At 39.5% G+C, this 12,140-nt stretch overlaps 1 protein-coding gene across 1 annotated transcript in view; it reads left to right on the top strand.

The window, feature by feature from the left end:
• The window catches only part of CAMK4 (calcium/calmodulin dependent protein kinase IV), an 88,349-nt gene that overhangs the window by 66,406 nt on the left and 9,803 nt on the right, over positions 1-12,140 (top strand). Inside the window, exons 5-7 of the mRNA XM_027667220.1 lie at positions 5,795-5,885; positions 6,971-7,045; positions 10,380-10,455. Of these exons, the coding sequence (XP_027523021.1) occupies positions 5,795-5,885; positions 6,971-7,045; positions 10,380-10,455 (242 nt within the window). The remainder of the gene's footprint in view (positions 1-5,794; positions 5,886-6,970; positions 7,046-10,379; positions 10,456-12,140) is intronic.

Genomic DNA, 12,140 nt, shown 5'->3' with positions numbered 1-12,140 from the left:
CAAGTCTAGACATTCCTGAAAAGGTCAGGTTGCTCATTCTTGAGTTGGAATAACAAGAGGAGTTTGAAAGCTGAAATCAGGAAAGTCAAGGCAGAAAATAAGAATGCATCTAGCATGAGATAAGAAGGATAGCAAACTCAACCATTCTCATAAGAAGAAATGCAGGTGAAAGAGACCTGTTGAAAGATGTCTGAGAGAAGGCAGCAGTGGTTGTTTTTTTTTTCTGCTACTTTTCAGTAAAAGTTCAGCTTTAACTAGAAGCCTAGCACAATGAATAGCAGTGACTGAGCTGTAAAATGGGAGCCTAAAATTAGAAAAAACTAAGTCAGAGAGTATTGAAATAATTTAGACATTTTTAAAATTGTTTGCAGCTGGTGACCCTCATAGAACAATATTTAGAGAGCAAGTTTTAAAGATTAAAATAATTTAAGAGATAACACTCACTTCTGATGGAGGCTGGGCAGAGAAACAGATATATGTAATAATCACTTCAGGAGGAAGAAGGGAGGAATTAGCTGCCTGGAAATATCTGAAGTAAACAATGAAGGAAAAGAATATGAGAAACCTGGGAGATAACAATATAGGCAGGTTTTTGTCCAGATCAAATCATGCCAAATTAGTCTGATTTTTTCTCAAGCAGGGTAAGAGATATTGTTAGTAAGGGAGGAAGAGAAGGTATTATATCTAGTTGACATGAGCAAAGCTTTTGTACTTGTCTCATCTGACAGTCTCACAATGATTTAGAGAAATGTGATCAAGATGATGTGATTTTAACCTGGATGAAGACTGGTTGTCTGTACTGAGAGAATGTTTATCAGTGTGTCTTAAGATCAAGAGAGAAGTTTGGGAAATATCTTCTCTGGTCTGCTTTTTTAGTCTCTCTTTGACAACCTCAGATGATAGAATAGAAGGTACACTTATAGAAAATTTTAGACACCATAAGATTGGGGAAAGCTGGAGAGTAAGATTAGAAATAAAATAACGTTGGTAAAATTCAGTGTCCTTTTTGTACTGTCAAGGACAGAGGGAACAAAAGAGAAAGGACTTGAAAGTTACACTGGATCAAAAGGCAAACACGAGTGATATGTGTTGCAAAAAAATGGCAAATAGATTTATGAAGGCATTATAAATAAAATTTATCAGGCCAAACTGAAATGCATTTGCATTTTCAACACATTAGTGCAAGTTGACATTTGCCTGGAGGAGAGCAACAAGAATGACCAAAGCTCTAGAAAAGGTTGAGCAAACTAAGGTCCTCCAGTCTTTGATAGAAGACTAATTGTGTACATGGTAACAAGTACTCAAAAGGAAAAAAGGTGAATAATCTGCTTTCTGCCTATAAGGCATATAAGTAATAAGGTAATGAGCTTCATCCACTTGGGTCCTGATCCCAGTAAATCACAGGGAAGTACTTTGTAGCAGTCGAGAAAGCCTAGACCTGTAATAAATTGCCAGTGGAAATTGTGGGTTCTCTAGTAGCAGAGGTCTGTGAGCATAAATTGAACAAACAACTGCTGTAGATGTAATTGATGCCAAGGAGCATACAGAGCAGTAGATGATGCAGGTTCATTTCAGCTCTACTTTTCTACAGTTCTGTGTAATAGGTACCATAAATAAAATTAAGGGAAAAGGCTAGAGTTTTAAGCAGTCTCCATTTGTTCTTTTGTCATAAAATCATTCAATTTAGGTACCTAAATTATTAAGGAACAAAACAAAAGAATAAAAGAAACTTACAGCAATTGGAAAAAAACTTAGTAAAAAAAAAAAGGGAAAAAAGTCTTTCTGCTGCAGTCATAAGTAGTCATGGCAATTATTCTTTCATGAGTTGCTGCCTTTATTCCAAATGCCAGCATGAAGGCTGACTTCATTTTAACAAGTAAGTTCTGTAGAAAAGGGCCTGTATGTCAGACTCAGCATCACCTGGTGTCATGACGAGTCTGACCTCAAAATTTATCGAGAAGTAAGGAAGACTATGATAGTCAATTTTGCTGTAATACTTTTCTCCCAAATTATCTGAAACGCCTTACTTTTCTTTTATTAGCTGGTATTCTTTATTGAAAATCGGAAGTGAAAACAGGACATTTTAGCTACTAAAAGAATATCACATAATGATCACATTTTAACAAGCATACCATGTTTAACTGTTCTACAGTGCTGTGCATCTATAAACTCTTTATTCAACCACAGAAATAAAATGTTTTCCATATCTCATCCATATCTTATAGGTGGAGAAAGTGATGTAATTCAGCAATGCTTAGATCATAAAGTGAGTCACTACACTACTCTGGCCTGATACATGGACCCAGATCTTCTCATCTAATCACATTAAGAGACATAACGTATGAAATTAATCATTAAGAGACACAGCATATAAAGAGTAGAGCAAAGGCTATCTGTCTTATGAGGAGAGTGCACAATGCCCAAATCTGTACTCCGTGCTGGGAGAACTTATGCTGCAGAGGCACTGCCTACAAGGAAACATGATGTTTATTAAAATCAGTATGTGACAAATTAAGTGAGAGCAACCAAAATATAACATATATAAATTGAAAAAAGTGCTAGACAAAGTGGATCTTGCTAATTTAACTAAATGTGTTTCTAAGCCAAGATAGTTTAACTCAGAATACTGTTTACACTTTGGCAAGATAATGTAATTACCAAGTAGCCTTCAATACCAGGAGTTACATGGGGAGCATATTGGGACTCATGAAAATTTGCAAAGTCCCAGAGTATCTACTAAGTAAGGAAGCAGTGCTGAAAATGGACACAGTCTCACAAGATCTCTTTCAAAGAGGGTTGTGGAGCAGGGAACACTCTCAGTGAATGACAGGTGTCTCAGGATGAAGGACAGCAGGTCACTGCATCTGGAAACCTTTAGTACAAGACTGTCTGGAGATACCTTTTCCAGATACCTTTTTCAAATATGTTTTCCAGAAGTCCAGCCAGGTGTGTCTCCCCTCAGAGGGATGGAGATCCACCTTTCTAGCTGGTACTTTTTGTGTTGAAGAATGGGATATCTGCATCAATAAAAACGCTGGGTTATTTTTGAGTTTTGGTTTGTTTGTTTGTTTTTTTCATTTTGCCCTTTAGTCTGTTAATTCACAACAGAACTATTCATCCAAATAGCCATCACAACAAAATTTGACATGGTATGGAAGATACAAGATGCCAACAGTAGGTTTGTTAAACATATGACCTGGCAGCTTGAGGCAGCCCCAGCCACACATATGCCTTGTCCAAGCACAACAGGTATCATTTGTGCCCAAATATGAAGTCAAGAAGGAGAAACAGTGCAGGTGAGAGAGAGGACAGAGCAGCAGAGGCTGATTTTAGGGTGTGTAACAACTGTGCCAGGATCTGTGTGGACTGCAGAGACAGTGGGAATACAAGAGAAAAGACTTGAAGGTTACACCAGATCAAAAAGCAAACAGAAGTGGTATTGTGTTACAAAGAAATGGCAAATAGGTTTATGAATACATTATATATAAAGTTTGTCAGGCCACAACTGGAATGCATATCAGAGGAATTAGTGTGGCTGGGCAGGAATTCTGGACTAGGATACTGGAAAGATAAAGGGAAGTGAACTGCAGAGGTGTGCTGGCAGCTGCAGGCATTGTGAAGACGGTAAATAAGAGAGAGCGCTCAGATTATTGCAGTGACGGTGTCTGAAAGGCATGGGCTAGGTTATTGAGGCAATTCTCATTTGTTGGCACACCCATCCTATGAGTTCTCTGCAAATGCTGGGCTGGACAGAGAAAGGAAATTTTCCTGGGGTATTATGAGCCTGTAATAAAAAAACAGTTCACACTCCAAGTTCAATACAAATCAGTTAAAAAGTCAGTCATGAAATTCAAGTGTCGTTAGCAGATGTTGTCAGTTATGGTTCTTGCTATGTCTGAGAAGAAGCCCTGTGAGCCGGTCTCACTTTACAACTTAAAAGGGAGGAAAAGTTGAACAGATTCTCACAAAGTTTTTCCCAAATTTACCTCCCACAAAAATGATTTTCTGGGAAGACACGAAAATTTTGATGTTTTCAGCCTCACACCATAAGATGTTTTTAAGATTATGGGCATGTGTGAAAAAGGACCTGCTAAAAGACTTCAGACTTGGCTGGAAAAATTCTCTGCACATATTTGGTCAAAGATTTTTTTGTAGGAATGAATGGGAAGTGTCTGCTTTCCACCACCTGATTGTGGAATGTCTGATCTTTCTCACTCCTACAGAGGCAGCTAAACTGACTTGCAGTGCATGAACACAGATCAGTTTAGATTTCTTTTTTTCTGTCCAGATTTCTTTTTTTCTGTCCACTCCATACTGATGGCTTTTGCTGCACTCCCTTTGTGCCACTATTACCTCTACACATCAAACACATCACTGCTGCACTGTGAAAGCATCTTTTTAAAGTTATGCCTTCACTGGCAAATGAAGATACATTTTTATCCATGGAGGACATGGTTGTGTGCAGTCGTGCAGATGTGGTTGCATTAAATGATGTAGCAGTGTGCAACCTATCAGTTTCCATATATTGTTGCCTGGTTTTACCTTGGATAACGGATTGGCTATGTCATTGTAGAAAACACAGTTGGAACAAACACTGTGAAGTAAGGTAGATGATGAGGGGTTTTGACTGATCTCCAAAAGTCACACCATGGCAAATACTGTGACTTCAGGATTTTAAAGAAAGTCAACAAAAAACATTTATTACATTATGAGAAACACACATGTAAAAAGCCCACACTATCACTAAAACAATGTCCAAGGACAGAGCAATGTATTCTTCTTTACTGTTATTTAATCACTGAAAATTTATACCAACTAAAATTCCAGTGAGATACACAGTGAAGAGTTCATCTCAGGTGCTAACTCAAGTGCACACCATAGCTGTGTTGTCTAGGTGAATATTCAACCATTTGTCATTTGCTGCATAACTATGCACATGGATTGGTTTTCCTTTTATAGTATAGAAATGCTACTAAAATGCAGTCCATGAGACCTTCAAATAAGATAGCTACCCTACCCTTAAGCATCTCTCCTCTAAGACTTCAAAGGTTTGTGTGAATGTTTTAACAAGAAATACCGAATTTATTACACTAATTTATCCTTTTTTTCCTCTGTCAATAAATACATATATTTCTATCCATAGCAGTGTAAGTGGCAGCCATATGTTCTAGAAATTTTCCCTTCTGTTAGTGCAAGGAAGGAATTCAGTGGTGAGTGAATTCGTGTGTACTGCATGTGCTTTGTCAAGACAGACAGATTTTTGAGACTGCGGTTGGGTGATTGTAAAACTCTCGAGAAGTCTGTGCAAGGGACCCCAAGTATTTTGTAGTTGGCCCAGGATGTATACTGCATCCTTTCTACTCAAATATGTCTCTTTAATAGATTAATAGTTACGTGACCATTTTCTTATCTCCCAGAATGTTATAATGTGAAGAAACTACTTTCCTCTGAGCCTGACTTTGGTATCTTAACATCTATTAGATTACTTCCTAGAAGCTATGCTTGTATTTAAAATTCAGTAATACTTTCTGAGGTGTTTTTGTTCCCAAATGGACATGATGCCATCTTTGCCTTCCCAAATTTTAGTTTCCTATTCAGATTACAGTGTGCATCCAAGGATTCTATGCTGAGCAAGTTTGCAGAAAAAAAGCTTCTGAAAGTTAGTTAAGTAACCCTGTGTCACACATATATCATATACTAATCTGCTGCTAAATATTATTAGAAAGATGTCAACTCGTACTTGACCATAGCATCTTATTCTCACTTAAATGTTTTGGCTTTCTCTTTTTTTCAGTACCTGCATGCTAATGGGATTGTGCATCGGGACTTGAAGCCAGAAAATCTACTCTATGCAACACCAGCTCCAGATGCACCACTAAAAATCGGTAAGCAGCATTAAATATATGCTTCCCTAATTCTTTTGTGTCAGTAATATGTGCTAACTGATGTTTGGAGTACATGTATCTCACAATCCCTTTAGTTGAAGTTAATGCTTGTACTCAAGTGAACAGCACATTACTTCTTTGGCAACACAACTGTGCATGGTAGTTTCTAAATCAATAAAACTAGGTGCTTACAGAATTTATACCAAAAATCATGCAGAAAATGGCAGAGAATAAAGCAGTATTTGTAAAAGTAAACACTATTTCTGATTAGATAAATAATACTACATAAGCAATAGCTGTTTGGGGACAAGTGACCTATTTTTATGCTGATATTTGAGTTAAAACATTTCCTTTCGTATTCAGTATAACAAAGTAGATATAATTTTATTTTGGGGTTTTTAAGACAAAGATGTCATCATCCATACTGAAATTTGAATAAATCAGTTTATTTTCAGTGAAAATTAAGAGTTGTGAAGACTTTAGTTTTTATGAGCTTTACAAAATGAGTCATGCAAGTACAACATGTGATACCACGATGGTCCTTGCTGTTTGAGTAGTAATACAGGGTGGAAACTCTGCAGAAAGGATGATCAATACTTCTTCTGTCATCATCTTTATGCCCCCAGGCTTCTAACAAAATACTACTGGGATTTTGTCTTGCAGGGTCTGCATACTCTGACCCTTATCCAAGAAATTACTGATGCAAAATTTTTTAACTCGCAATTATTCTGATAATTTTATTGGATTATTCACAGAGTGGAAACTGAATATATACCTAAAATGCATTTCTGGATCTCTGCTTGTATGCCCTTAGGCGTCCCACTGTGCTGGCTTTGTGTAGTCTCCAGAATAAAATACAAGCTACGTTTCTGTCATGGAAAAGACAGGAATGCTCATTGTACAGCAAATTTTACTTCTGGATTGCAGTCTGGGTATATTCTTTAAATCAATGCTTATCTCTGTATATGACAGTACTGTTCACTTCATGCATAAATGTTCATTTAATTGGTTATGCGATGGAAAAAAACCCCCCACGTTATTTTACAAGGAAATAAAAACATTAATATTCCTAATTATCTTAATAGCTGACTTTGGACTTTCTAAGATTGTGGAAGATCAGGTGACCATGAAGACAGTTTGTGGAACTCCAGGGTACTGTGGTATGTTGTTTCATTATTTGCATTTGCTTTTATAATGGTAGAGGCAAAGGAAAGAGGACACTGGAGAAGACCATAAGATCATTCTGTTATCTCGTAGCACAGATGATAATGCAAATCAGGAGATATATCCTTTTACCTTGTATGACATTCTCTGCCAAGCACACATGGGTGCCAGTCATGCTTTAGAGCAACACCTAATTCCTGTCCATTTAGTTTCATAAAACTATACTTTACATATTAGTGTTTAATGTTCTGGTTGTCTTCTCTTGAGACAGTTATACTACAAATGCTCTACATCTGTGGTTAGTATTTAACCCTTTTTATGCCTGTCTTTGTATATGATAAAAACAGTATATAAGGCTTATTCCCATAGAAGAACCCTCAGAGTCAGGACGACTTGGTGGGGAGGGTTGAGGGTGAATATCTCTGTGGAGAAGAGAAGAGAAGAAAGGAGCTTTGTTCCTCTAGTCATGGACCTGTGATCCTTGGTTTACAACCCAAGTTAACTGCTCATACAGAATTCCTGGTGCCCAGAACATATTCAAGTATTACTTTCCAGAACTAGAGGAAACCCAGGAGGAATACTGTTGAAATGCCAAATTAAACTATGAATAATTGGCAGTCTCAGGCTGCTAACTCCCACATCCTGCCCACCCAGCTATCAGCAGCTTTTCCAGAAAGGACACAGCAACAAAAACACATACTGGAGTCTGGATACTCTGGCATCAAGACTTGCCAGTCTACAGTTCCGGGGATGTGCAAATTGATGCAGAGGACTGAAAGCAAAAAGATGGTCATGAAGAACTTAGTTTACTGCAACACTGTGCTTTCAGTGAACTTAATAAGAGGAGCGTAAGTGATTTCTGACAGTAGCACATAAAATAAAGCCAGTGCAGAGCAGTGATTCATGATCAGTCTGTTACAGGAAATATCTAAACTCACAGCAATGTGTCAGACAAATCCATTTACCAAAAGCAAAATTCTGGAAATACTAAAAAATATTAAAAGACCTGGTCTTCATGGCCATGCAAGAGTAATGCAGGAAGGGGAAGAAATTGCATACATGCTGCAGTGTTGGTGCATATAGGTACAAGAAGTCCACTGTCCTCCAGAAATATGACAGCCATCCCACATGCATCATAGATCCAATGGGACCAAGTTCCTCAAGGTGTTTCTGTCAGGCTGCTTGAGCAGACATTCATTCCTCTTTACCATTGCAGAGCTGGAGTCCCCCAAAACTGCCTGGCCTTTCTGTCTGCTCCTCAATGCAGCAAAAGAAATTGCCTGAAGCAGTCTGTCTTTCCTTCCAATTAAAACAGAATATCAAAAATAAAGCCTAAATAAAATGCTAAGTAAATGGAATCATAGAATCGTTAAGGTTGGAAAACACCTCCAAGATCATCAAGCCCAGCCTTTGAACACCACCATGTCCACTAAACTATAGCACTAAGTGTCCCTTCCAGGGATGGCAACTCCACCATCTCCTTGCTCAGCCCACTCCAATGCTTAACAACCCTTTCAGTGAGAAAATTCTTTGTGATCATTAACCTGAACCTCCCCTGGCACAGCTTTGAGGCCATTTCCTCTCATCCTATCTCTTGTTCCCTAGGAGAAGAGACCAACCTCCACCCTGTTACAACCTCCTCTCAGATAGCTGAGAGAGTGATAAAGTGTCCCCAAGCTTCCTCTTCTCCAGAATACCCCCACCTCCCTCAGCCACTCCTCATCAGACTTGTGCTCCAGACCCTTCATCAGCTCCATTGCCCTTCTCTGGACATGCTCCAGCACCTCAATGGCTTTCTTGTAGTGAGGGGCCCAGAATAGGATTTGAGATGTGGCTTCACCAGTGCCAAGTACAGGGGGACAGGCACTTCCCTCATCCTGCTGGCCACAGTATTGCTGATCCAAGCCAGGATGCCCTTGGCCTTCTTGCCCACCTGGGCAATGCTGGCTCATGCTCAGCTGCTGTTGAGCAGCACACCCAGGTCTTTTTCCACCAGGCAGCTTTCCAGCCACTCTTCCCTCAGCCTGTAGTGCTGCTGGGGGTTTGTGGGACCCAAGGGCAGGACCTGGCATTTGGTCTTGTTGAACCTCATACAACTGGCCTTGTGCCCTGAATCCAGCCTGTCCAGGTCCCTCTGTAGAACCTTCCTAATCCACACCCAACTTGGTGCTTTCTGCAAACTGAATGGCAGTGCACTCAACCCCCTTGTCCACATCATGATAAAGAAGTAAAACAGGACTGGCCCCAACACTGAGCCTTGGGGAATCCCACTAGTGGCCAGCCACCAGCTGAATGTAACTGCATACACCACAGCCAGTTTTTTACCCAGCAAGTAGTGCACCTGTCTAAGCCATGAGCAGCCAGTTTCTCCAGAAGATTGCTGTGGGAGTCAGTCTCGAAGGCTTTACCGAAGTTCAGATACACAAGAGACACAGCTTTTCCCTCATCCACCTGGCAGGTCATCTGGTTATAAGAGAATATGAGGTTGGTCAACCAGGACCTACCTTTCCTAAACCCATGCTGGCTGGGCCTGATCACCTGGTTGTTCTGTACTGGTCCCCTGGTGTGATCGCTCTCAAGACAATCTGTTCCATGACCTTTGCCAGCATCAAAATCAGGCTGACAGGCCTGTAGTTCCCTGAATCCTCCTTCCAAACCTTCTAGTAGGAGGAAATCACACTGGCTCGCCTCCAGTCATCTGGGAACCTCCCCAGTTATCCAGAACTGATGATAAACGATGGAGAGTGGCTTGGCGAGTTCCTCTGCCAGCAACATTAGTACCCTTGGGTGAATCCCATCTGATCCCATAGACTTGTGAGTATCTAAGTGGCACTAACTACCTCCTCCTGGGTCTGTTCTGCTCTCCATCTGTGTCTGCCAGCTCAGGGGGGCTGGTTGCCCTGAGGATAACAAGTCTTTCTATTAAGACTGATGCAAAGAGGGTACTAAGTACCTTAGTGTTTCCCTCATCCTTGGTTACAGTGTTTCCCTCTTCATCCCATAAGGGAGAGATTTTCATTGACCCTCTTTTTGTTGTTGATGTATTTATAAAAGCACTAAGTAAAACAGTGTAGCTTTCAGTGGTTCTTTTCACAAACCTAAAAAGCATTTTGAAACCAAAGTCCACTTTACATTTTATTGTGGCTCTGCTTGGGCATAACTTCTTTGGTTTTATATTCGGTGAAGGGAATCATTTGCCTAATTGAGGGCTTAAAGAAACAGAGCCTACCTTTTTAAGAGACATGAATGTTCATGGACTTTAATTGACTTTTTGACTGTTACTTCTTCATTCAACTTTCATCTTACTGACAAGTGTTTTGTCATCTGCAGCACCAGAGATACTGCGCGGATGTGCCTACGGCCCTGAGGTGGACATGTGGTCCCTGGGAATTATCACCTACATCCTGTAAGTGCAGAAGGTGCTACAGAGCAGCTAATTTGTTAACACTCTCAAGATTTTATGATATTATGAGCTATGCCATTGAAAAAGACAAGATAGTGAACTTTAATTATGATATTCCTAATCTTACTGAAGTAAGTTAAATCCTAGAGAAGCCTGGAAAATACTCAGGTTATGTATTTGATAGATGTAATACTCCTTCCTGAACAACAGGAAGACCTGCACAGAATCATGCTGGTAAAGTAAATGAGTAGCAGTGAAGATGCTGAAAGCAAAAATACAAGCATGCAAGTGTCAGAAATCACTGGAGGCTTCTTCTCATTCACATAAACTGTGAGAGGTCCTAAGTTGTTCTTGACTACAGATGAGACAACAAGAAGCTAAAGTGCTTGCAGTAGTTTCACAGTGCCTGTGAATATTCTCAAATGCAGCTGCCCCACCTGTGTCAGCCACAGACACTGACAAAGCTTCAGCTGCAGCATCAGTGTTGCTGTCTTATAGCACCTCAACCAGGAGGCAGGGAACAGCCCTGGACTCTCTGTCTGCAAATCAGTCTGATGGGTTAATGTCAAAGTGTTCTTTTTCTTACCAGATAACAAAAGACCATGTTGAAAAAGGGGTTTGAGCAATGCTGGCCACACATATTTTAAACAGTTGAAGTTGCAACTATAGACCAAAATTTTCAAACAGTTATGTCTAAAGGTAGGCATTTGTGTCTACATCTTAGTATGTCTAGTCATGATACAGTTGGTAAGCATTGTAATTACTTTATTGTGTCATTGAATCTTTCAGAGGAAGATTATTGAGAAGGCAAAATTTTATATAATATATTGATACTTCCCTTTATGGGAGAATAAATAATTTAGTCTCTTGACAATGACAATGCTAAGATGGCTTGTGTAGTTATATACAATACTTGCAGGATGCCTTTTAGGAGAAGAAAATGAGATTTTACATATGTGCATTAAAGATATGGAGGATTTTATACATCTGGGTCATTATGTTTCCCTTACTAGGACTCTTTAACTGTGTCCAGCAAGTACAGTGTGTAATAATAGAATTATTTCCTTTTTGTCTTTTGCAAAGAAATAATTGCATTCTCTAGAATGTATACTAAAAGTTCATGTAAGGATATGTAAACACTCTGATGGAAATATCAGAAAACATCTTTTGTTGTGTATATAAGCTTCATATAATCCACAGCTCTCCTTTGGTGTGTTGGTAAATAATAGGCTACAATACTTCCATTTCCCATTTTTTTATGTTCTCCATTTTAAACGTGACCCTTTGTCTCAAGGTCTGATTTAAGATCCAGACCTTATGTAAAAGATCACATCTCAGAAACTGCCTGCCAGGTGCTCATTTCTTGTCAGTTCTGGGGTTTCCACGCATGGCAGAGAGATGTGAATGTTGTCAGCAAAGCCGTCCCTGAGATTGGAGAGATGACTTTTGTTGGCCCTTTATAAAGCCACTTAGATTAAGCTATGGTCTTTTCTAGTTATTCAAGGCTTAAAGAAGTCGTCGTACTTGAAACTGAGCTCCTTTCTTAAGCAGAACTTGGTTTCAAGTGTAGGCAAGCTCCAAGCAAGAACAGAAATAAAACTCCTATTTGAATATATGGAGTGGCATTTGCTATATGCAGCCTTTCAAAACCTTCCAGCTGTTCAGAAGATGCTCCCAAAACATATTAA

This window comes from Corapipo altera, unplaced genomic scaffold (assembly GCF_003945725.1).
Source record: "Corapipo altera isolate COAL_440 unplaced genomic scaffold, ASM394572v1 60935, whole genome shotgun sequence".
Lineage (NCBI taxonomy): Eukaryota > Metazoa > Chordata > Aves > Passeriformes > Pipridae > Corapipo > Corapipo altera.
This window is presented reverse-complemented; position numbering and strand designations above follow the sequence as displayed.